The sequence below is a fragment of the Micrasema longulum genome, unplaced genomic scaffold (genome assembly GCF_059751315.1).
Source record: "Micrasema longulum isolate JH-2025_06_02 unplaced genomic scaffold, ASM5975131v1 h1tg000590l, whole genome shotgun sequence".
Lineage (NCBI taxonomy): Eukaryota > Metazoa > Arthropoda > Insecta > Trichoptera > Brachycentridae > Micrasema > Micrasema longulum.
Genome location: NW_028277786.1, coordinates 53,199 through 80,982, shown reverse-complemented (window position 1 = coordinate 80,982; position 27,784 = coordinate 53,199). Strand labels below are relative to the sequence as shown.

Sequence of the window (27,784 nt, the reverse complement as noted above, 5' to 3'; positions counted from 1 at the left end):
AGGATGATAAATTAAATCATTCGGGAATTTATAAATTAAATTGTTTAAATTGCCCAAATTTCTATATTGGAAAAACTTCACGTAAATTTAAAGTTAGAATCAAAGTACATATAAGATGTCTGAGAAATAATAATTTTTCAGAATTCGCAAATCATCTTATATCCGAAAACCTTGAATTTAATCAAGAAATGTGTGTAGAAATTTTGCATGTCAATAAAAATGGTTTTCGTTTAGATAATTTAGAATGATTAGAAATTAGTAAAGCCATTAATCAAAAACTTCAAATAATAAATAATCAATTAAATTTAACTTCGAGTCCTCTTTTAAAACTATTCCCGTTATGATTTATTTTATCTTCTTTCTCTCTCTTTCTTTCAATTTTCTGTCTCTTTCATACAATATTTTATTATATAAATAGCAATGCGTGTAATTATAAGTTAGTTAAATTCCTGACGATGAGGTAGTTACCTCGAAACTGGTCGAAGTGTAATTTTAAAAAAAAATGAAGTGGTTTATACAAATTTATAAAACAAATAAGTGAAACTCTTTTTCTTTATTCACACCAGACAGCGCGAAAATCGTAATAGAATTTACAGTTTAAACTTGATTGTTAATTACATAAAAGCAAATGTTTCAAATGACAATGGTTGATGCTAAATATAAAGATGTAGGTAATTTGCAATACTTTTTTTATTTTTACTACTTAAGTGAACAGTCAATTATAATACAGAAGAAATACAAATACACATTTATATTAAATTAATAAATGGAAATATAGTTTCACAGACTAAGAGGTTAATGAAAATGTATACAAAATTCACTTAAATGATAAAAAAGTGGATAAAAATACTAGTAAATAAAGCACACAAATAAAAAAAAATTGGCAATTTGAACACCGCTTCAAACATTCATATTACGCATACATAATGTACATGGCTACTTTATATCCCCAAATTATTTATTTTTCATTAAGTTCATATTATAACAATGGAAATATCAAGAAAACAATAACGCGTATTACAATAGAGATAGAGAATATTTTGAGAAGGAAATATGGAATTCTAGCCACTTACAGGAATGCCCTGTCATTAGCTAGTTTATGTGATTTAACATACACACTGTGTAACATTCATCATTCTTTAATTCTTCCATCTGATTATTCTACAAACATTTTGATATACTCAAAATACATTTGTACTATATAATTTAGTAGATATAAAGTGTAATACGTACATGATGGATTTTATTTAATATTTGAGCAGGCTTTACACCATCGATCTCCTTATAAACATAATAATATTTCTCCTTTCCTAAATAATGACCTTCCATATTGTAAAGGTCTCTGACAAGTACAAAAATTGTGATTTCCGAATAAGTCAGAACGCATACAAAGCACAGCCAGTCAAACCGTCTTCTCAGTCTAAGCTAATTATTACGAGTGCGGGTGCCGACACCCATAGTTCAATATTTGTGTTTATGTTTGTGTTTTCTGGAGGAGGATGCGTCTGATCTCCGCGAAGAGTGGTACGCCAACGGTGAGGGGGGAGAGGCGCTGCGGCGTGAGGTCGGTCGAGGCTTGCGAGGGGGGGAGCGAGACCTGCAACATCAACAAAAATTAAATATTTTCTATTATTTTTATACACAAAAAAATTTCTGTAAAAACAATAAGAAATACATATGTAATAATATACCAAAGACAGGTTTTGATCTCGCGGTAGTGTTGCGAACTCTGTAGGAACGGACATGCCAATATTGAATATCTATAGTGTGTAAATAAATCATCGCTTTAGTGCCATAATCCAGATAGGAAATACGGAATACGTTTGTATGAAGAAAAGTCAGACTGCGCATGCTCTTAATAAAGATAATTATTAGTTACCTATGTCGCGCTCTTTTGGAAGGAGGTGATAATGAGACATCCCTAGAACGTTTAGACTTCTTTACAGATGAATTGGAACTGAAATTGTAAAAAAATATACATATAGATATTTTAGACAGTCCTAAAGAAGCCAAAGCTGTTTTAATTACAAAACGGAATTTTTGTTGTATTCTTTATACATAATTAAATCAGCGTATTTCGATCATCGTAACATGAAGGTGATTAGTCCTACGCTTCAGGTGTCAGTCCGGGAACAATGAAATGTTGCAGTTTGAACAACCTTTAAAATCAATATTTCACGTCCACTCTGCCAGGATCGAACCCAGGACCTCAAGAATGGTAGGCGACCATATTGCGCCAACCACTACACAACGAGGCGGACTTACTCCCCCTCGATTTCCTTGTTCAGGATTTTTACCCGAGAGCAGCCATCGAGTCGAAAACTCTCATCCAGGTTTCTGGTTCTCTGCTATTATTACACACACACGGGACTGTATTCTCCCATTAAGTTCTACTTTGAAGTTATTTTTCAATTTAAACTACATAAAAACCCCTGTTTTACGTTTTTAAAGGGAGCAACAAAAAAGTGTTAAACCGAGGATAACGCCAAAGTGAGGAAATGAAAAACTGCAGAAAAATTGACATAATTTGGGATTATTCATATTTACCTTTGATTTCACTAAAAATATTTTGTATTTTTTCAATCAATACCACAATATGTTTTTTTTATTTAAAAATAAACATGTTTAAATAATTTTATGTAGGTACTAAACCTTAATAACATGAAAATAAAATTTTTAATTTGCATAAAATGCATACAATGATTTTGTCCCTAAATATTGGGAAATTTTATTTATATGGTATCACTTTTTTTAGTATGGCACCACAGAATTTCAACTGTCATTTACATCGCGCCAAAACTATTTCACACTTTTATGATAACTGTTTAAACAATTTTCTTTCCAAATTATGTTTATAACTTCAAATAATATTTCTATTACCAAATTTTTAAATTTCTGCATCGTAATTTATTGATGTAAAGTGTAAGGACTTCATTCCACATGCGTCAACCACATTTTACAATTTAGTGAAATGTCAAAATTAGGCACTTAAACAAAATGGTCAATTACACTGAACCTACTTTGAATTTAGTTTGACAACAATTTTCATTTTTTTTTATTTACCTTGATTTTATTCACCATTTTGGGCAATTGCGGCGGCGCGCGGCTCGGCGTCTTTTGACAGATCGAATAAGTTTCAAAAAAATTTCAACATAAAACCGGAGTTATGAAAAACGTAAAAAACGTTGATTGGGGGGATATTTGAACGAGAATATATGGAAAAAAATGGGACCGAAACATTTCGGTGCAAAAGCGGGAAAACATAAAATTGAGGAACGTAAAAATGAGGTTTTACTGTAATTACTAACACAATTCATGTAGAATATTCTGGTACGTGATTAATTAATTTATTTTTACATAAACGGCATAAATTGCCTTTACATTGAACATAAATATGAAGAAAAAAAAAATATAAATACATAATTTCTGAGATGATAAAGAATTACTCATCACTGCAATCATTGCATAATAGTGCAGTTTATATCACAGTGACATTTTAATATCTAGACGTAAAAGTAATAATACTAACGAAACATACTCATCTTCTGAAGAACCACTTCTAGCTCCTCTGCTATCCTTTAGCTTCTCTCTATCTCGGTGAGACTTTTTCTCTGTTACTCTCTCTGGAGAGTCGGCCGTCTCCTCTTTGTCTTTTGCTTCCCGCTCCGCCTGGAACAAAGTATGACAAATGATAATATATTTATGTTAGTAAAATAGGTCACTGAAATATGCGAAATTGTGCTTTGCATAAAATTAAGTATAAGGTCTTTCTTCTCTCATTGATCTCCTCCGGTTGGTAAATTGACTATGGGCTTTCTCCACAGATTCAGATTCTCGGCAGATTCCCACAATATATAGAGTCACAGGATATGGTAAGAATAATTTTTTAAAAGTACCTTCTTGATGAGTTTCCTGCGGTAGTGTTGCATCTGCTGTTGCAAGGTCCAGCCAGGCCTCAGGGGGCGAACTCCGGCCTCCAGTTCATCCTGGTACTGCACGGCCTTCAGCTCCACACTGCGCAGGATCTGGCGCCGCTCATCCGACACCTCACTGGAAGCAATATTACCATTTATTCGGGGCCAGTCTCAGGCTGGATAAAACCAGGTCGGAATAAGTAGCCACAAGAGCCGATCTTAACGTGTAGTCTTAATAACTTCAAAAATGGGCTAGCATTGTTTTGGAAAAGATGAAATATGCCAGCAACTAAGTTCCGTCAAAATAGATTTAAGCATATCAACTTTAAGCTACTCGTATTGCATAAAATAAAAAATATATTTATGTATCATCATCGGTGATATTGGCAAACCAAAGCAGTACAATCACCATTTATAGTAAGATAAATTGATCAGTATTCGGCTTCAGGTGCCAGTCCAGGGCCTTCTAAATATTGCATTGTAAAAAACACCTTTTAAATAAATTCATATTTCATGTTGACTGTGCCAGGAATTGAAACCAGGACCATGGAAAACGTGGTAGACACATGTGTCAACCACTACACTAGGAGTCGGACTATCTCCGCCTGTTTAATCTTTCAGAATTTTCAATTCCTGTATTTCAATGTATTAAACCACATAATTGAAAATGTGTAAGAATCTGACGAAGTTATATAATACAGAACCACTTGAGAGTACATCTGTTATTATTCTTATTCTTTGAAATGGGGGATCAGCGCTACACAATCTCCTGATGTCACTGCGACTTGTGAAGATCTATTGTGACATTCCCTGTAAGTTCTTACCCTCCAAGCCCTGGTCTTTAAAGAGCTTGTCTGTGGACAGTGACAGTTCTCATTTTGCAAAATCTTCCCCTCCAAGCCCAGATCCATAAAGTATCGGGCTATTAGGTAGGGGGCGAGCTCTTTAACATTCTAAGGTTTAACCAATAGTCGCACGAGAATGTGGCTTCTTTTATGATATAAAGCATCATATTTCCATAAAATGTGAATAGATGTTTCCTCATCTGCACTGCAGAACCTACATCTAGAAGTTTCAGAAAGGTTCATTCTAGCAAGGTGTTTATTCAATCTGCAGTCCCCCGGCGGGCTTTAGTGATATCCCTCACTTGATTTAGTCTGAGCTTTATTAGGTCGAAAGCAAACCTTTGCGAGTATCCCTTTATAAGTTCCTTCACGTTGTGCTGACCAGGTACTTTTTGCCAGAGCATTATGCTCTGTTCTGGGTCCATGACCTAAGTTCGTTACGAGGAGCACATTTGGGCAACCCACGGTAGGGCTCAGGGCTTATTGGGGCTGTCTCAGCTCCCAGCCTTGCAAATTCATCAGCTGCCTCGTTACCGTCGATGTTTGAGTGTCTAGGTACCCAAATCAATGACATACACACTGACCGACACAATGTGCTTTTAGAGCAGCCTGTCTGTCTGAGAAAAAAAAAAAAATTGTTCTTGTATTGTCTGCGCAAAATTTGATGTGCACAGGCATAGATGGCGTAGATTTCCGTTTGGAAGGCAGTGGAATAGAGCCCTAGGCTAGTGGAAAACCTATCAGGCATATCAGGCTATCAGGCAGCCATTGTTCCCTATCAGGTAAAAGCACCTTAAAGTACTTTGGGAAGTTGAATTCCACAGTCATTCAACACGGTTATTGCATGGGATGTTATCCACCGTGTAAAATAGGAATTTGGTGTATTGTTTAGGTCCAAGAAATATTTATAATATAAATATTCCAAACTTGTTATTCGAAATTTGCAGATTTAAGTATCACTTGTCTTTTATTTCTATAATAAATTTTCAAATAAAAGTCCAGAAAGCATAACTTTTTTTCAGTAGAGTACATTTTTTTCTATGAATGGTCGCCTGACAGTTCTCTACTTAACTGTTCATGTTTTTCTTCAGTTTCGCACACAGTCTATAATTATTTTTTTAACTAATTTAGTAAAAAATAACAAAACTTTAAAAGCTTTCATCATACTCTTCACTATAGTATGGTGAGTACATTCACCTTATTCTAGTTTCCCTATCGCAACAGTAAAAGACTACACATCTACTTGCAATAATTGCGCCCGTCCCTTTCCCGAAATTATTTATTTATTTATTTATAGTAATACTAGTGTCTAATCTACTAGTGTTTTTCTTAGTTTCGCATATTCACTATGAATTTTTAAACTAATTTAATATTTCTTTACAATCAAACTGCAAAAACAATAAAACACAGAAACTTTAAAAGCTTTCGTTGTACCTCTCACTGCAATATTGTCAATTTGTGATAAATCAAATACACATGGTCAGTACATTCACCAATATTCTAGTGCCTGCATGACATTGAAGAAATACGGTATCAGTTTCAGATTGTGACCGCAGCCATACTTCCTGTCTCTCGCTTCGAAAGGAAGTTCTACTCGGGGAGAACTAACCTCGAGTCGTTGTAGGGAGTGTAGGGCGAGCTGATGTGTGGGGCGGGAGGCGTCGGGGGGGTCCACAGACCAGGGGGCCTGCTGCCCTTGCTGGTTCCCCCACTGCCCCCGCTCCCCTCGCTGCCCCCCGCACGCACCCCGCTCTCCCCCGCCCCATCGCCCTCCCCAGGCCCCTCCACACTCTCCCAGCGGGAGGGGATAAAGCCGGCCCCCGGGGCGAGGATGAGACCACCCTTGCCGGACCCATTCTCCTCGATAGGGACACCGTCAATATCATCATCCTCCACTGAAAATAGTATTGAGAAATTTATAGCATATTATGAAAGATGCGTACTCAGTAAGGAAAAGGACTGAATACTTTTTATTTATTTATGACTTAAATTATGAACTTCTTGGTAAGCGGTTATATACAAATATTTAATAACATTTAGTAAAATTTTTGACCACAAAGTTAATGCTTTAAATATTAGTAATACAAATTTCTCCTACAAAAAAGTTGGTATAATGATAGAGACTAACTTCAAACTCTTAAGCTGACAGTTTTCAGTGTGAAAACATGTAAAACTAGGTTTTGAATGTAGTAAAAAAATCTAAATTCAATGAGACTTAAAAATATATGTTAATCGCGGGAAAACGCTAATTGCAAGGACGTAATTTCGGGGTTCCACTGTAATTAAATATGTATTGAAACTAAAAAATACCTTATTTTGTATTATATAAAACCGATATATACGGTTAGAATGAATGGTAAAATAGGACTAGGATAACCAAGAAAGACGTGGCGTGATCAGATGAACCAAAATCTCAAGTCTGGTTATGCCAAAAGCAGACACGTATGACAAGATTTATGAATGTGGAAGAAGTTAGGAATGTATGTAAGGATAGACATGTGTGACGGTCCATCCTATCTGTCTACTACTACGGGAATATGGTGTGATGGTTGTAGTAATAGTAGTAGTAATATAAATAAATATCAAAATTTATCAAGCACACTTAAAAAAAATTGATTCAAAATATTTTGAGGCTTTTTGTTTATTTTCCTGGTTGGAATTAAAAGAGAGAAAATAAATGTTTTCAAAACATTTAAGAATGTTTTTTCCTTCTGTTTTCAAGACTTTTTTTATTTTTTTACATAGTCCATTTTATGTACGCAAATCTTTAAATGTTTAATTAAAGTTAAGTTGTTAAACTAAATTAAAAATTTTAATATTTAAAATTATAAATTAATAAGTTACATGGTACTCCATCGATGTCATCCACCAGGCTCTGCTTTAGTGGGACTCGAGGGGAGTTTCCCTTGAGGTGCAGTGCGGCCTTGAGCAGAGCGGCCCCGTCCAGCGGGCCACCCTCCTCTCCCTCTCCCTCGTCCGCCTCCCCCTCCCCTGACACATTCCCTGACCCCTCCTCCCCCTCCTCTACCTGCTCCGCGGGTGCTTCCTACAAACAGATCCACTATTGAGTCGTATAAATTTAAAGGCAATCTTAAGTTTAAAAAAATAAAATTCAAGGTGCATAGGGCACTGCCTTGGCACTCCAATAGCAGTATATTTGGATTATTTTTGTTCTATGGAAGGTAAGATAATCAGTCTTACATTTCGAATGCCAGTCCAGGAACAATATATTGCAGTGTAGAACCACCTTGACAACTAATATTATGGCCACCCTGCAAGAAATCTTACCTAGGACCTCGAACGTGATGCCGAATGCGCCAACCACTAACTGTGAGGTGGACCTATCTCCACCACACATTTCAAACACAGGTGACGTCTCTACGCAAAGCAGTTTCAGTAATTTTTAAATTTAAAGATATTTCTTTCTGCATGTCAGAAAAACACAAAACTTTTATCACAAATTATTATAAATATTTTAGGATCACAATTATCACAACAATTTATTTATACAATCATTTCTATAGTCAAAACTAAATTAAATTTATTATTTGGAGTTTAAAAAAAAGAGTTATGATAGATTACCGACCCATTTTAGGTAAAAATAGATCAAATGAGGAGATTAATCATATGAGAGGACCACTTAAGGGAGCTTGGGTTAAGTTCACTGGAAGAGCGGAGGCAGCGTGGTGACTCGATTGAAACGTTCAAAATTAATGTTCACTATGAATAAAACCGCCATATCAGAGGTCATTCATTAAAACTAAACACTACCCCCTTCTCATCCAACCCCAGGAAGAACATCCCGACAAACCGAGTTGTGGAGAAATGGAATGGCCTTCCTGAGAAAGTGATTGGTGCTAGTTCAGTTAATGTTAACTAGATGCACACAGCAATGTATAATGTTTAATAACCGTGTACACTTGATATACACGCATCAGCTTAATAGCTGCTAGTGTATTAATGATAATAATACATTTTTGGCTAAGAGTCTTTGCGCTAAATTCAATTATGTACCGTATAATTACAGTACAAAGTCAAACGCATGCTGTGGATCAGGTTAAAGCACAATAAAAATAAATAAATAACTTTTTTCCAAATTTGTGGTTTGAAGCCTTGCAACATATTTATTTATTTATTATATATACGGCCTAAGCCAATTGCAAGAGTTATATGAAGAAATATATGTACAAGAAACTGAACAAAAAGAACATAAAACTATGTAGCAAAGGGCAATAAAATAATGGTATACAATATATTCATAAACACGACCAATATATAAAACTTCAAGGTAAACCATGTCAATCCATCTTCATCCCACACTGTTTTAGTGGCGAAGAGATCTACGAAAAACCAGTAGATCTATACCATAAAATTCCAAGTTGTGTGACAAATTGACTAATCTACACATTCTGAACATTGGGGCATAAAAACAAAAGATTAGTCAAAAATAAAACCCATACTGTTGACAAGAGTAGAAAAATGCTAGATGATAATTTTAACATTCAAACCGAGTTGTAATAGTGTGACTAACGGATCATAGGTCTGAGGTTCAAACTCCAGTCTACCAAAACGTAATTCCCGTTTTCTATTTTCACTAGTTGAATTATTTTTAAATGTCGTTTTTTCACATTTCTTAAGTAAAACTTTATTATTTAACATAAATCGGTTCAGCAGCCCACTTCTCGCGCTCAGAAGTAATAGATTCCTTAAACTCAGCATTATTACTCCTAAAGCATGTATTTTCAATTAGTGTGACGGAGGTACCTTTATTCCGTTAAGTGCACTGTGTAATCTCGCAATGAACTCTCGTGGGTACACATTCCAATCTTGCCAAGCTCGGATTACACTGATGGCACGTGCCTTGAGGCCTTCACTGAGTGAACGCGATTCCTGCGCTTGGCAGCCGGCGTGAACATCTAACATGATCTGTTCCATTCGCGGTTCTAATCTGAAACCAAAATAAATGCATGTGAAAATATCATAGAAAAACTATAATCGTAATTCGAATATAAGGTATATATCGTCGCTGTTCCGGCAAAAGTCACTAACCCAAAAAATATAATTTTCAGAAATCACAATTTGGAGTGATTTAGTTTGGAGCCAAGGAAAAATCTAATTTTTGTGTTTTGGGGGGTATCTTTTTTTTCCAAAATGTTGAGGGAAACGTAATATTTGCAATAGATGTAGCTAATATAGTAGTGACATGTCTATATTAAGTATACGTCATCGCTTCTTAGTAAGATTGTATGACTTTTTATAAAAAATTGTTTTATTAAATGTTTTTTTTTGTCTTGAAAATAAGGGTGTGACCATAGAATTAAGAATAGTCCAGAAACCGCATACGCACATCAAACAAAAGGCGACTCAACTACTCATAAATGAGTAGGTTTACGTTTTGAGCCATTAGTTTCTTTGTAGACGTTGCTCAGTACGCAACTCCTGATTTGAATTCAACTATGCCGCGTTGTGTCCTTTAAAAGTGTAGAAATACTGCTGAAATCTTAAAGAAACAGGATGCAATCACATTTCATGTGTAATTAGCAAATGAATGTGTATAGAACAAATGTATTACTTAAAAATTGAATTATTTTTCCATCTGTCAGATAGTTGAAGAAAACAAAATGGACATTTTGTTAGTGTTGCCAGGGTTGTAATTTTTTTTACCCTACATTGCTTATCTAATGAGAGAACTAATGAAAATTGGACCTCGGATTAAAAAACTCTGTGGTGGACATTTGACCGACATTATCTACAAAACATCAAATTTAATTTAACATGATATAAAAATATCCGTTTTATGTAAAATAAAATTTGTTTTATATTTTAAGTTTAAAGTTCATTAATTCAATTACTCTTATTAAATGACCCTTTACTTATCTACTCTGTTATGTCAATCTTAACATGTATCATTTAAAACCATACATACCATACCCAGTGCTGAAACTAGTTTACTTGGGGCTAGTTGACCCAATAATTCAATATGGATTAAGAATATGTGGACTAAGTTTCAAATCTTATACCGACAGAGTATTGAACTTACAGGTACAAATTTTAAAAACTATCGTACCTGTCAAAATAAAGATGGAGGCAAAAGACAACAATATTTTTTTTTTGACTGTGGTAACGTTTTGCCAATTAACAAACAGTATCAGTATAAGATAATGACAGATCATTTCCACGATTGCAGTTTTAAATCCAAAGTAACCCACCAGATCGCGACCCGACAAGAATCGGCACAGCAGCTGACGGTGCCACGACAGAAGAACTACTATGGAGATAGAACAATGGGGAGTGTAGTACCAAAACTGTATAATTTAATACCAGCTGAAAATCGTGAGGAAAAAAACCTAAATTCATTAAAAAAAATAGTCAAAAAAATATTAAAAACAGCAAGTGAAACATAAGTGTGCATTTAAATATATTTTATTCTTCATTTATTATTAAACTATGTACTTACTTATAAATTTAAAAAAATAAAATGTAATGTAACCCGCAGACAAGCTTCGGTTTTGCGGGAACAAAAATACAATTATGTATGTTACTGATTTGTTAAAATAAATAAAACTTTAAAAAATAAAAAAAATTAAATCAATATTTCTGCATGCACAATAAAATTTTAGAGAAATTAACAAAATACTTTTTTTTTTACATTACATTTGTGTTATGATTTTTTTTTTCCATTAAGCAACATTACGCTACAACTTCACGAATGCGCGCGGCGAAAGTAGGGCAAAGTGGGGTAATTATTGGACACAGTCCGATGTATTCAAATATGATTCTACGCTGTGACTTATAATTGAATAAATACGTTAATTCAAATGATGTAGAGATACTCACGATTTCCTGAAGTGCGTGACATTGGTTACCGTGCAGCCCGTGTTGTGCAGTATGTCGGAGAGCAGGTAGAGGCGTGCGGCCTTCTTGTGAGGAGCCGTACTGGGTAGAGACAGAGACTCCGCCAGGCACGCTGCGATCTCCTCAGCCGCGTCTGCGTGCTCCACACAGAACACCATAGCCTCCCCCACACGCCACCTCTCGGGGGTGAGCTGGCGGATTATGTCCTCCAGTCTGTCACGCTGACTGCGCAATAAATTATATCAATTAATATTTGAAACACAACGAGTGACATTGTGCGTGATGAAACGAGTGATGCAGAAAGGAGAATTCCTCTCTTCACTAAACTTGCTTGTGCGCCGGGACTTTCCAGGCCAGTGCGTGAAAGCATGGAAAACTGTTGTATTGTACATTGAGAAGCATCACCCTACAAATGTATTAACTTATAATGCTGTGTCATATTTACACCATATTTTAAAGCGTCGGCAAAAAAAATGTTTCTCGGCAACTTTCTAGTAAAAAAAAAAACAATTTGACAAATTCATAAATAATAAATCGCATTCCAGATTGATTCGTTTCGCAACAGAAGAAAAGATGAAGATGATTTACACTTCTTAACAATTTATGAGTAATTTTCTTTGAATAACCATAACATATAAAAAAATATTTTAAAAATTAAGCGTGGTACGCATTATTGTATTTACAATAATGTATATTATTTTTATTATTATTTATTTTATTTAGTTCTATGATTAACATAGTCTAATATATATTTACAACACAATATTTACATCTATACTTATTCTAACATTATTTATCACTATTATACACTTAATATCCTAATTTATAATATTCACTGTTTCATATGTACATTTTCATTAATTATATTCACTATTTACACTATATATTACCTAATATTTTTCACATATATACTTTTTACATATGGGAAAAATTATTTCGCTTAACAAGTGTTTTGAATTACGAGTAAGATTCTGGAACAAATTATGCTTGTTATGCGAGGTTCCACTGTATTTTGAAAAATAAATTATATTATATTATTTAAATTTTTAAGATTTTATACTGTAAATGTGTTGTTTGATAACTTACGTTTTACTCAATGTTCCTTTAGTGTCCTTAATTTCATCTTCTTCAATTAGATCTTCGGGCATTCCCTGAGTATACACATTCTTTCCTGGAGGTCTCCATATAGATCCACCTTTGAAAATACAATCCTATTAGTGATGCCTGATACAATAAACCGAGAAAAACTGTAAAAAACCTGTATCTATCAATATCATATATTTTTTATGAAGCTGCTGAGAATACGGAAGTCTAGGCATTTACAGAACTTATGATCTGTCGGCTGAGTTAAATGATCACTTTACACACTGAGTAACATTTACCAATCTGCCTATGGGTAGTTGTCTTCCATATATGCTCAGTTTGAATATTATATTTCGCATGCGAGTCGGCCCACTATAGAGAATGAAAGTATGGAGAAAACTAGCGACATCTATTGTTGGAAAGGGCAAGTTATTATCAATCGAACAAGAGGGTTCATCACCTTTAAACATTCTAAATTCCTTTGTACTCCATTCCTTGGGTGAGTCGCCTTGTAACAGAGAAAACAGCTTCCACCGGTAGTAAACATGATTTTGACTTTGATTTTCAAATAGAAACCTGAAAAGAAAAATTAAATGACAGACTAACCAAAATAAGTTAATATAATAAGCATTATGTAATATTGTAGTTGCGTTAAAAAAGGGACACAAGATGGCACCTATTTAATCAAATAGTAAATAGATGAAGCTTTTGTATATTCATTTCTCATTTTACTGTTATATATATTGTGGTATGATTTTAACAAAACTACAGATAATCATTTTGTGTTATTTTTATAGGAATTACAATTTAATCATTACTATGACTAGTTGTACACGTATCGTACATAGTTTTACCACACTTTCGCCTTTTAAGACCCACTGTTATGAAAGTAAAAATTTATTTGTAAAAAAAAAATGTACTTATCAGATACATATTTTTATTTATTTACCTATATGCTGGATTGTTGATTTCCTTATTCATGATCATGGCTTCAAACATCGGTCCCTCCCGAATCACAAACTCCACCATGCGGTGAATTAACATCAATGTTTGCCTGATAACATTTGCAAAATAATCAATGGAAACAACTTTACACATGCCCTTACAAACATCAACAAAACAATAGAAAATTTGTTGCATTTAATAAAAACATTGTTTTCATCATTTTTAAAAAAGAGTAACAATCAAAAGAATACTCGTTCATTGTTACAAGAATTGAAAAATCTATGATTGGAATTGTAACGAGTATTGTATAATTAAGGATTTATAAATTATTTTAGAAATAAACATTTTTACTCACCAGTGAAGTCTTGTGTAGAAATAATGTCCAACTTTTGGGTTTTTTTTTATAAAGGGAACAACTTTTGGAGTAAACAAAGAGAGGTGAAAATGGTTCGGGACAAGGAGAATAGATGGTAAAATAATATACAACGTATAGGTGTTTGAATTACCTTTCCTTGGGTATAACCACCTTGACAATAGACTGCGACAAAATCTGTAGAACAGCAAAATGCGCCCAACCCACATCGTAATCAATCATTAATAATAGTTTATACAAGTTCACAGGCAATAAATGTATACATATTTATATTTCACAAAACATCAGGAGAACATGTTCGTATCATTCACTCTTTGATTTAGTATGTTTAACCACATTACAAATTCACTTTCGGGATTTTAAATATGTTTGTTCATTCTATCTACAAAGCGGATGGTGTGAAATAAAATATTTTGGGAACTCTTTTTTAATGAATGGATAGTTAATTGTCTATGCTTCTATGGTGTAAGTTAGAAAACTAGAGTTGACGCCATGAAAAAAGTCCCGCAGTGGCAAATCGAAGAACTAAAAGTGACAGATACCGTTTGTTAGCCATCTTTGTTTACAAACGTTGTTTTACGTGTGAGAATTGTTAAGAAAGTGCTTTAAAATTTATTTTTAAATATGCCAAAAGTGTTGAAAAGCAACGCCCGTGAAATGATTCTAAAGGTGAAAGAGTTTTGTGAGTCAGAAATGAAAAATAAAGACATTTTAATTCCATTATAAAAAGTTCGTTGCCATGTTGCCGCAACGACAGGTAATATTTAGTGATGACAGTTTAAAAAAACATTACCTCACTTAAAGGAAATATTAAGAGTATAAAAAAAACATCCCCATTTAAGAATATTATTATGGAAATGACATATTTTAGTCGTCCACAGTGCAGTTGGTAGTGCCGCAAACTTCTATATGGGAAGTCTTAGGTTTGAATCCCAGTACTGGTCCATTTTAAGCATTTTCAGCTAATTGTCAGTAAATATAAATGATGTTTAGGTTCAATGTGAGCCCAGATTTATATAACATAAATTCCTAAGCAAACATTAATTTCTTATTACAGGTGTTTCTGAAAAACTGTTTCTAGAGGGAAAAGAAGCTTCAAAAACCTCTAAAAAAATTCATTACTCCTGGAAAGAAACAACCTCATCCAAAATAATTTATCTGGATAATTTTGATTTAGATGTTATTCACCAGAAAATACATCACTTTTAAATTGTGAAAAAAGAATTGACAACTGTTAATAAATTACGAATGGAATTAAATGCTGATATAGATTGCCAAGGCAGTAATACAATGCGCAACGTTGCGAAGAATATTACAAAAAAAATGGTTTTCAAATTGTAGATCAAAACGAAAAGTGTTAATGGAACGCTATGATATAGCAGCGTAGCGTTCAAGATATAAAGAAACTCTGAGGAAATATAGATTCGAGGATAAGCAGCCTGTTGTTATTTTGGATGAAACATATATTCATTCCACATATCAATTGTTGGATAATCGCTCACGCAGTTTCAAAAGATGGATTCGTTGAAAATTCTTTATTCATTTTTATGTCAAAATCCAAGTCGTGATTTGAACTCGATCAATTTTTTAAAAATGATTGCGGGAGAAAGTTTCGAACTTACCTTGTGGGTCTATCGTAGTTTTGGACAATGCTACGTATCATTGCACTCAGTTAAATAAAGCCCAAACGATGGCTAATTGTAAATCTGAGATGCAAGAATGGCTGAATAGAAAGGGAGTAACTTTTTAGGAACAATGGACTAAACCTTGTCCTTATGAACTGAATTTTTGCAATAAATCAATTATTAGAGGAACATGGTCATAAAGTTGTCAAATGCCGATATAGCACTGCAAACTCAGTCCCATAGAAAAATTTGGAGCTTAGTAAAAAGACGCGTTGCGGAAAAAACCATGCACAAGATCCAAAAGAAATTATCAATTTAACCGAAGCTGCTTTTGCAAGTATTACACCCGAAGATTGGCGTATTTAGTGAAAGCATGTGAAAAATGTAGAAGATGAATAAACGATGCACTACTAGATATTAAAATTGTCAATTATATTATATCAACAGCGAGTGATAGCGATACAGATTCCTATTCATCAGGTTCAGAAAGTGATAGTGACTGTAGTATGTCCTGTATAACTCCAATCTACTGTGATCATAGTTATTTTTGAGACCAGCAGCCTCATTATGCAATCATAGCCGCAGCCAGCAGCCTCTTTGGTTGGGAGGATTGATTTTTTTATCGACTTTACTCGGAGTGATGGTAACGGATCGGCACGGAGGTGTGGAGTCCCCACTCTATTCAAGCAGTGATCGCATTCTCGCATTGTTAAATGTCATTTATGCCGTAAAAATTAATTTATTCACATTAATCATTAAGGTTTTTGTTTAATTTTCCTGTTCCCTTCACACTTACATTACTTTTACAATACCTTAAAAACTGGTATCTATTTTATTATTTTAACAGATAACATGATAAATTATTTTTAATTAGTTTCTTGTGTGCTTATGTGTATTTATTTTGAACTTTTGTACAATTTGTAAATGATGTAAATTTATTTATGTGGAAAATAAAATCTTTTAATATGGCAGCATTTTGACTGGCGATCGCTGCGCTGAGTCTGCGGGACTTCTTTTATGGCGCTTACTCTACGTTAGCTCTCTAAATGTCTACAAAACAACACTTCATCTATGAAGGAGACTATCCTGTAATGCATTACTGAGAATTCCTTTAAAACAATACGAGATAAATAAATGTAGAATGATTAAATAAGAAAAAAATGTGGTAATTAATTAAAATAATTGTGCAAATAAAACATTTTATGTGAAATCGGTCAACAAGAAGTATTTTTGTTTTGACAAAACAGTATAGTTTTATATTTCTCTTTAAAAAAATTGCATCTCTATTTAAAATATTCAGATAATATAAGGGTTATTTATACTAACAAAACAAGTTTCGCCTTTAATTATTTCATAAGTAAATACTATTTAGAATATTTGCATTTCAGTAACAATAAATTCTCATTGATGAGAATATGTATTTTTTTATATTTTATTTTGTAAAAATGTTTTTATTATTGTTAATAAGGAGGTAAATATAATTATTTTGCTGCTATGCAATTTCTCGAGTAATTTAGTGACAGAATTGGCGAAAGTGACAAAATAATGCTAGTTTGTATCTATGCAATTTGTATTAATGAAGACAAATTATAGATGAAATGACGTGGGTTAAAAATGTATCGCAACTTATGATTGTTTTAAAAACAATTTACAATAATTATGTTTCAATTAATTATTGATAAAAATTATTATTCATAGCACCTAATAGTTATATTGATAAATATTTCAATCAAGTACCAAACTTAAAATATTAATAATAATAAAAAACGGGTGTTTACCCAGTTTATAAAAGTTTTTTAGTTTTTTAATAAACAAAAGTGTAAATTGTTATTTTAATAAAATAAACAATTATAGAAATAAATAATTCAATATTTGAAGATTAAAAATTAAGACAGTGTGTTAGTTTTTGGAGCTAATTAGTACCTGGTTATGATTTCAACATTAAAAAAAATAGTATAAAAAAAAATATTAATGTCATTCTAAGAAATTAAAAATTATGTATGGGAGTAATTTAATAATACATGTAAAATATTGTTTCATATTCTATTTGTAATTTGAAAATAATAAAAGAAAAAAATAATAATAATAGGTACACTTTTGAATAAGAAATTTAATACACATCACTCATGATGAAGTTTAATCCCAAACAACACAATATTGCAATAACAATAAATGAACTGAACTGCAGACACAGAGATGTTGTAGCAGTTAGGAACTTTAATAACGGAGAATCGTAATAATTTATATTTTCAATTCTCTGTAAAATGTGTTATACGGGAATCAAAACAGCTTTGTCACGAACGATGTGCATTTGTTGTGATGAAAACTGAATTCTACGGGGAATTTGTTGGTAAATGTTTAATTTTGAGTGTAAAACAGATAAGATGTATGTGTAATAGCATCATTATGTGGTATAACTGTACCTTATTGAGAGCCTCCTTGTCCTCTGGCTCAGTAGGGAATGCTTCACCTGGTCGGAGTCGGGGTATCTACAATGCAGCGATTTTATTTTACACAAGTTCCAAAAGTTATTTGATGGACCCTAAATATTATACAAGTCTCCAAACATCTACGGCCAACGTTGAAGGAAGAATAGTTTAACCTTTTTAACTAGGCCATATGGAAAGTAAATAGATTCTTTAATGAGTCAATGAGGAAGTTTAGTGCTGCGTAATTGTATTGTATTTATTAAATGTTTTCTTTGATATAATAACAACATGAATATTTAATTTTATGACAAAACTTCTTTAAAATGTATAAAAAAATCAAATTTAAAAAATTTTACATATTCTAATATTCCCACTTATGTCATCATTATTTACAAATTAGTTCGCTAATTATTTCTTTTAAATTCACAGATTTCGTAAAGTAATTAGGCAGAAAAGATGACAGAAAAGAGGGGATTAAATAAATCTTAATATTTAAAAAAATAATGCAATAAGTATTGTATGTATTTTCTTGGTATAATTAAATACGAATAGGAATAATTCTATAAAAAAAACACTAAACTTCCTCTTTGTTTGTAAAATTTAATTGAAAAATTGGTACATTACAGTTATACAGTTGGATGTATAACTTTAATTTAAAGCAGTTTATACAAATTTATAAACAAAAGTATAAAATGTCATTTCACAAAATGAAAAATTTTTTTGATATTAAAGATTAATTAATTAAATATTTACGTAAAATTTAAGAGAATATACAAATTTGTAAAATGAATACGACAAAAAAAAATACTTGGTTCAATTTCAATTTAAAGATCTAACATAAATAAATAATAAAATATGTGTACATGATTAAAGGATAACAATTTTTCAGAGAAAATCAGAATGCAGTATTTATTCAATTTATTCACTAGAAAAAATGGTAGTTAAAGATAATCGTACAGTAACATCAGTTTGTAATTATCACAGGTTGTATCACAGGCACTGAAGAGAGAGGATAGTTCACAACAGCCCAGAAGCTCCAAACATCGTACCCAGTCTTTGCGCTTACTTTTCAGTTCTTCGATAAGGTACAATAATGATTTCAGCCACAACCGGGGATATAACACTTCACTAATGAGTTAAATAACTAATTAACTTCTCTCTTTCCGGGATCAGTTTCAGTGGCCGGGAACGAATATCTCAGGAGCGAGAGAACGGCGGCCCGGATCATATCCTAATAAAAAGCAATTAGTGGACAAGGGTGGGACGGTCATCGTCTTACGCTAGAATACCTGAAAAGGAAGACCGCAGTAGAGTGTGTGAGGGTGTGTGGTGGTTGTGGAGTAATACCTTGTTGAGAAGTTGTCGGGGGGGCTGCGTGTTGAAGGGCAGGCCGGAGGCAGGCGGGGGGGTGAGCAGGGAGGGGGGGATGTAGATGGGGTGCGAGGGGATCCCCACTGTTCTTCCCCAGCCCATCTTCATCTCACATTGCATTATTTCTTTCCCTGATAACAATCAATTAATCAAACCTCTGACTTAAAATAGACAGCAACATTAAGCAGCATAATACAAGGGCTGTCCGTAAAATAAGGTATCCAATGTTTTTTCAGGGTAAACACGTTTATTTGCATTACCAAGTACAATCACCATTGCAATCGATGTATTTTTGCAAGCAGTTTACCATCTTTTTTATAACTCTATCATAGAACTCTCCCGCCGCATCGCACAGGTGGCGCACGACATCTTCTTTCAGCTCCTCGTCGGTACTGAAATTCATTCTACCCAGGTATTTCTTCGATTCAGGGAAGAGATGATTCACTTGGGGTTGTGGTGTCTAACCGTGGATCATAGTTTCGCCATTACTGCCGTATAGCAATAAACCGGCCAAATACCTATATGGGCAAAAGTTTCAAATAAATTATTAGGAAGTCATTGATGTGTTACAAAATTATTTTTACCATTTAAATTCCTCAATGCTCTTTCTCCGTCTTTTCGAGACATGTAGGCTACGAATCCGCAGTTCCGTCCGCGAGCTTTCTCTTCTTCTGACCGGGGCCACATTATCTTGATGCTCGCTAATGGCCCGTAGCGCCCAAAGATCTCCATCAACTGTTGTTCTGTCAACTAAATAGAAAGAAATATGATAAAATCGCCACTAGTAAAAAAAAAGAATGAATAAAAGACAGCGTTGATTCTATTTTATATTTTTTCAAAATGTAAATGTTCAAAGGAAATAAAAATACATATCGGTGATCCCCTTAATTTTTTGAAAATTTTGAGGTAGTTTATGTTTTGAGATAATGAAAAAATAAATATTTAAATGGTCACTTAAAACCTAATACTGTTGATTTTTACTTGAATTTTATTAACAGTGGAAGGGCACATAGGCAAAATGTCAGCTTTATAAGTTAAGTAGGAAATTTGGTGTTTTTTTTAATAACCCAAGTAATATCACCAATTAATTCTGTAGATTTTTTTGTGACTTTTTGAAATGAATTATCTGAGTAAGGAAATAGGCAGAAGGATTTCTTTAACTTAAAACTGCACAAGTACTTAATTCAAAATGAATTTTTTGGTTTTTCAATATTCTAATATTAAAAATATAATTACTTTGGGACTAAGATTTCCTAAGTAGAGGTTAGTAGTATTAGGGTCTCCATAGTCGAATGACCCAACCATATCATTTTTGCAGAAAGCCGGTAGTAATTCTGTTTCTGTTACAGCATTTTTTAGGGCACCCTTGTACTTGTGTCTTTCCTCTCGTTCTTCTTGAATTCTGAAAAGCGAAGGATTTGAACATTTATCACTTGATAATTTAAAAAAATGCTTGTAAATGTTACTTCTTATATTATTGTAGCTGTGGACTGTAATGAAAGGTGCTCTGGAGAGATTTATTCTTGGGAGATTAGAGTTTAATTTAGGAAGGCTCTGGTACTGCAGGGACCTGCAAAAATGGGGACCGCAATAGACGACAGTTGTTTCGGGAGCTAGGCAAGCAAGGCAGGAGTGAGAGAGCAGTAAGGGAGCAAGGGAGGGTATTTTATAGGCCCAAAATTTTTTAATTCTTTTTTTTACTGATAATATTTAATTGATTCCAAACCTTCAACATTTTCCTTCTTTTAAAAAACTTTTTTAATTACTATAAAATAAAAAAGTACCTTATAATCTTTTACAGAATATTTTCTTTTCTTTCTTATATTACACAAAAATATTATACCTGTCTTATTTATTATAGAAGCAAAAATTCATAAACATTTCTTGTATATCCACGAACAGGCCATGCCTTTTGTGGGATTTTTTTGTTTACTATTTTTACTGTGAATATGTATTTCATTGCTATATAATTATCCTTTATTTTTTTAATACTCTGTTTTACCTCTTATGCATATTATAAAAAAAAACAAAAAAATTAAATAAATAAAAAAAATATTAAAAAATGCACTGGAACCTACTCACGGAGCACCAAATCTAAACAATGCTTATACTTTCAATTTTCATCATCATCATATCCCTATCTGCACCTAATGATGCATAGGGCACTCATTGGTACACCAAATGCAACATCTCGATCATCTGTTACCTGAAGGTTAGATGATCAGTATTACGATTTAGGTGTGAATCTAGGAACAATGAAAGCATGTAAAATCACTTTTCAAATCAATATTTAATGTTCCAAATATGGTAACCAAACACGCTGCTAACCACTACACCAAGAGGCGAACTAATAATTGAAAATCTTTCTGTAGACTCAAGAGTATGTTGTTTCATGATTATCCTCTTGTGATGCTGAACTCCAGCTATCTTTCCAATGTTTTAAGGGTCTCCCTGGTCGACCCTGTCCATCTGGTATTCCATGCAGAGTTATGCACGGGATTCTTGTGGTCTTCATTATTTATACATGTCCGTACCAGTATCGTCGGCCTTGGTACCAACTTGTACAAAGAATGAATTAAAAATTGTCTTATGATATGTACAAGCAGTATGTTCATGCTATAAAATAAAGAAAAATCCACTCACTGTCTCAATTCTTCTTTAAATAGTTCCAAGTTACTTTTCTTTTTATCTTTGTCTTTTTTCTTAAGCGGTTTGTCAGGCTTAGAAGCAAGAAGTTTGACATACTCCTGAGCTCTCTCGGCTGAGGATTTCTCATTGGCCTCTATACGTGACTGTGGCTTGTAAAGCTTCCCTCGCTCACTTGTATCTTCCTCTGAAAGTTAATAATGTAATAAGTCGCATGGAACATATTTGGAAATTCTAGTAATAATTAATAGACAGTAAATATTTTTTGCAGCTATTCACGTGTTGAAGATCTGTACTGATAAACAATTATTTTGCGCCTTTACAAGTGAAAATAATAATCATGGATTAAAAAAAATAATATTTCGAATCATGAAATAGGGCACACAAACATAATAATAATAATACTTTATTAACGAAAATATACAATATGATAAATACAAATATAATAACAAAGGTATACATGGCTAAATGGCGGACTTATTGCCACTAGCAATTTCTTAATTTAAAAAAATAAAAAAACAAATTTAGAAAAGTTTAGAAAATGCAAACATTTAAAACATTATATTAATGTTAAAACATATGCTTATGTGTGCTCTGATAATAACATTGTACGTATATGTTTCGTTTATAAATTGTTTAAGACATATGTCTTAACCTTAAGTTTGAATTTTGTTTTTTTTTCTCTTAATAAATGCTTTTTTTATAATATTTTGACTTCACCTTTTTTCTAAATGAGAATCAGATTTTTACCTTTTCTCGAATATTTTTATAATTTTCAAGTTGACTTAGAACAATTTTTTTCTAATACACAAATATCATGGTATTGTATAAAATATTATATGCTTATATAGGCCTTTCTTATGGAAGTATTTGTAATGTTTTAAACTTTGACTTTACCTGTGTATCAATTTGTTTGAATTTTCTTGGTTATATGCATTTTAAAAAGATGGGTGTAAAAAGTCTAGTTCCATACAGAATACAAGGCTAAGAGAATAAGAGAAGTAGGGATGCATCTGATACGAATATCGATATATTAGCAATATTTTGGTGTTTCCAATATATCGGAATCAGTTATATTAATTTTCCAACCGATGTGGTTCCATTACTTGCATTAGAAAATACACATGAACACAAAGTGGTGTAACTTTTAATAATTCATCTGTTGCGCTGTGTAAATTAGACAATCAGGGAATCCTGAACATAAATCGAGCGTTCTATTCATGTTCATTTTAATGATTCATTTCTGCGAAACTTAAAAATAACAATTTTCATCCCGATTTCAGTCAATTAAATGCAAGCAACTTTGTTTCATTTTTACAGTTTACACTTTCTTCAAATTCACTATTGGTATCGGTGTCGATATCTCGGATACTTCTCTATAAATATTGGTATCGTATCTAATAAAAGAAAAGTGTGGTTCAATGGTTTGGGTGAAAGGATAATGAAATAATAACCAAAAAGCTTTGGTATAAATGTATGTGGATGCAGAATTCAAGGAAGATTAAAAAACTGTATTAACATTAAACCACAATAAAATAAAATTACTCACTCTTAGCACCAGGATTATATGTCCCTGCCTTAATCCAAACTTTTGATATTTTGCTCGGAGCTTCTTGGAATGTTTCAACAAATTCTTGAAATGCCTGTAAAAAAAAAAGTACTTGATTTCATATTATATTCAAACAAAAGTATATTGAAAAGATTAATAGATAAAATTCACTAATTTAAAACAAGTGAAATAAGATAGTGGTACACTGCTTTAATTTAAATAAAGAACAAAATATTGTTGTCCATAGACAAATCTAAATTGTGAAAATCTCTGGTAATAATATTTGAGGAATAGAATATGATTTTTTGTATGCATGGTTTGATTTTTAACATTGTGTAACTAAAAACATTATATTAGATACTAATAGCCAGAATTTAAAAAATATTGAGTGTTATTGCCAAAACAAGTTATTTTTCCCTTTATTAGAGGCTTCTACAAAGACAAGACATGATAACGTCGGCCAAAAACAAGTTCACATTTTCACCAAATGAAATCATGCCACCAAAAATATGAACTATATAAATGGTATTTTTTTTGCAGTAACACAGAAAATACCAATGTGTCAGTAAACAGTACTGACATAATAATAAATAAATATGTTATTCCTTCACTAGCCACATTAAAATATAGCAAATATTGTATTGCTCTAAACAATTTGAAAAAATATGAGATAATTACGGTACACACGAAAACAAATGTGAGAATGAGATGCATATGTTTCCTCCGTTCATTTAATTTTATTTACATTGAGAACATTACAGTATACAACAAAAATATACATAACAGATTGATTAAATAGAAAAGAGCAAAAAAAGACATTTAAAATAAACATACATATTACAATTTGGAAATTGCCTTCCTAAGAGATACGATTCAATAACACGATTGCTTGCTACAGGCATAACCATTGGAATGTTGGTTCTGCATCATGGTAGGAAGAACAACCTGTGTTGCCTTTGTCGAAGATAATTATTAGGGACAAATAGATTAAATTGATTCAGAATATCGGAATTATGTATGCGACCACCAATCAGTTGAAAAAAGTGAACACCCAAATAAATATCCCTTCGCCTCAACAATGATTGGTAGCCCAGCATTCCTAGTAAGAAGTCAGTCGGAAAAAACCACGGGTAATATTCATACTCCCTGAGATTTAGATAAAGAAAAATTTTCTGCACTCCTCTATCATTAAGGAATATGTGGTTTCATTTGGCGACCAAATGATGGAACTAAATTCCAAGCGACATCTTACATATTTATTTATGTGTAACTAGTTACCATAGATATGACACTAGTTTGCAGCGCTCACAGCTGTTAGTGTTATTATTAATGTTCAATATTGTGAAAAATATATTAGGTCTATAACTTAAAAAACGGAATTTGACACTAGATGTCAGCATTTGCGTCTGCGCAAATCATTGACATACATGTTATTTTTAAGCTCTATTTATAAGCTGTCAAAATCAGTCAACAGTGGAAAATTTTGAAAATTGGCGAAAAAAACAGCATTTGCAGGAAGTTTTGCTGAGTCACTTTTTTGCAAAGAAAACTGCAGCCGAAAGTCATTGTTTGCTCATGGAATTGTTAGCGAACATGCTCTTGGGAAATCAGAGTGTTTCGAGTGGTTACAACACTTTAAAAGTGGTGATTTTGATACCAAAGACAAAGAGCGGCCTGGACAGCCGAAAAAATTTGAAGGTGAAGAACTGGAAGCGTTAGTCGATCAAGACTCGTGTAAAACACAAGAAGAGCTGGCAGAATCATTGGGCTTGACTCAAACAGCCATTTCCAAGCGCTTAAAAGCATTGGGATTCATCCAAAAGCAAGGAAATTGGGTGCTATACGAGTTAAAGCTGCGAGACGCGGAAATTCGAGCATCATAAGAAGAAGTCGTTTTTGCATTGAATTGTTACTGGCTATGAAAAATTGATTCATTACAACAACCAGAAGTGCAACAAATCGTATGTGAAGCCTGGCCAACCAGCCAAATCGACACCAAAGAATATTCACGCTGCCGAGATAATGCTCTGTATTTGGTGGGACCAAAAGGGGGTTGTGTATTATGAGCTTCTAAACCCAGGTGAAACCATTACTGGATAGCTGTACCGACAACTGATTCGTTTAAAGAGAACATTGAAAGAAAAGCGGCCAGAATGGGAGACCAGACACGAGACATTGATTTTCCAACATGACAATGCTCGACCACATGTTGCTCAACTCATTAAAATCTATTTGGAAAATAGCAGATGGGAAGTTCTGCCCCATTCGCCATATAGTCCAGACTTGGCGCCTTCTGACTTCAATTTGTTTCGGTCGATGCAGAATGCACTTTCCGGAATACGCTTCACTTCAGTCCAAGGCATCAAAAATTGGCTCGATTCAGTCTTTGATTGAAAAGATGACCGGTTTTTTTGGGATGGCATTCACAAATTGCCGGAAAGATGGGGCACAAATTGCCGGAAAGATGGGGCACAAACTGCCGGAAAGATGGGGAAATGTTGACACTTCCGATAAACAATACTTAAATAACAGAATTGTACAAGATTTTATTGAATGAACGCTCAAATTTCCTAAAAAAAATGTGGTTTTTAAGTTATAGACCCAATACTTTAAAATATAACTAATTATTTACATGTTCAATAAATTGAATTGTATTTATGAATGAAGAGGTAGAAGATATTTGTAATGTTTTCCATTAATTGTAATTAAATCACAGGCGGTGGCATTATTTTTCGTAGTGACACATCTAATTACAACGAAAGCCCATTAGAGAATGAAAGCAAGGAAAGTGATTACCCACAAAATATATTTTATTTTGAGATTGTAATGTCTCTATTTAATTATAGGTTATTAGTAAAGTACTTCTTGCCTTTACAAAAAGTTTATAGTTCATAAAATACTTGATTTGCGTCCTGTTTTCAACAACAATAGTTCATTCTTAAAATTTATGATTAACTTATTTTATTTCCATTATTATCGCAAAATGAAGAGATTACAATCAAAACATTACTTATTTTCAAAAATAAAAACAGAAGTCTAGAAGAGTAGAACTTGTTATTTAAAAAGAAAACATCAATTTGTACACTGACAAGGGGAGTTCTATTTTATTGATAAAATGATACTAACATGTACACAATAATTCATTATTGTCAATTACATTGAAAGAAAAAATGCAATAGACCTACATATGGAATATAAAATGTATAATTAAGAGTTAAAATAATAAAAATTAACAAATAATTACATGGGCAGCAGCCTCTTCTTCTTCCTTCTTTTTTTGCTCCTTCAATTCTTTCCTAGACAGTGTTCTCGTACTCATTGTGCCTCCAAAGCCGAAACCCTGGGACTTTTGGTCTGCGGCTTTCTAAAGAAGCAAAATCACCTTAAATAATATGTGTATAAAACTGTTTCACCTAAACGTCGCAAACTGACATTAGAAAACCAGAAATATCACTAAAATGCGTTTCTTATGATAAGAAAACGTTTAATATTAAACCACAAATGGTTTGAATGCGGGAGGCTATTATAATTAATTAATTAAAAACAAACAAATCTAGATTATTTTTTCAATGCACATGAACACCTCAAAATCGTTATATATCGTTAAATAAACATTACTTTCATCTTGAGTTTCCCATCACCAGATTAACTACCACGAACCACGATTTTTAGCAATTACTGTGAAGTTGAAGCGAGTCCCAAAGACAATTCTAAGATTTTCCACAGAAACAACGCGTTATTTTGTTCTCACATTCGGTCAAAAAACGCCGAATATTCACTGTAAAAATAATAATATTCACGATCAAATAATGAAATTGTAACAGATGAAAACCAAATATTTACACAAATATTATTGTAATTCGAAAAAAATAATAACAGCTATCAATTGCATAGTTTATAGTTGGGATAATTTGGAAGTCGTACTAAAAAGCTAGTATTTATTTTTTTATTTCTTTTTATTTTGTTATTTTTGCTTTATTTTACGGTTTTTTATTTCAATGTTGTATATTTGTTTATGTAAATTTATCAATGACCTCAAATTAAATGATTACTTACATTGTATTAAATTCACAACATCGATTGCACAAAAAAAACACAGGTGTAAATTATGAAAGCGGATAAGAAAAATTTTATATCGATCGTAGTACA

At 32.9% G+C, this 27,784-nt stretch overlaps 1 protein-coding gene across 1 annotated transcript; it reads right to left on the bottom strand.

The window, feature by feature from the left end:
- Positions 1 to 378: 378 nt before the first annotated feature.
- On the bottom strand, positions 379 to 27,317 carry LOC148280350 (U2 snRNP-associated SURP motif-containing protein). Its single transcript, XM_088228526.1, has 20 exons — positions 27,254 to 27,317; positions 26,880 to 26,999; positions 23,636 to 23,729; positions 22,084 to 22,273; positions 20,677 to 20,842; positions 20,025 to 20,190; positions 19,417 to 19,571; positions 18,064 to 18,129; positions 14,149 to 14,192; positions 13,647 to 13,751; positions 13,158 to 13,273; positions 12,701 to 12,809; positions 11,597 to 11,839; positions 9,524 to 9,707; positions 7,604 to 7,805; positions 6,369 to 6,654; positions 3,897 to 4,050; positions 3,539 to 3,669; positions 1,880 to 1,957; positions 379 to 1,597 (listed from the first exon to the last, which is right to left on the bottom strand). The coding sequence occupies exons 1-20, from the start codon at positions 27,257 to 27,259 to the stop codon at positions 1,462 to 1,464; spliced, it is 2,751 nt and encodes a 916-aa protein (XP_088084652.1). The 5' UTR covers positions 27,260 to 27,317; the 3' UTR covers positions 379 to 1,461.
- Between the last annotated feature and the right edge of the window lie 467 nt (positions 27,318 to 27,784).

What these genes read in the sequence shown, in the direction of transcription:
- LOC148280350 (XM_088228526.1), bottom strand. An exon ending in GTCACGCACTTCAGGAAATC is followed by an intron (nt 9,708 to 11,596) that starts GTGAGTATCTCT and finishes TTTTGGTTTCAG; the next exon opens with ATTAGAACCGCGAATGGAAC. An exon ending in GCAGGAAACTCATCAAGAAG is followed by an intron (nt 3,670 to 3,896) that starts GTACTTTTAAAA and finishes ACTTTGTTCCAG; the next exon opens with GCGGAGCGGGAAGCAAAAGA.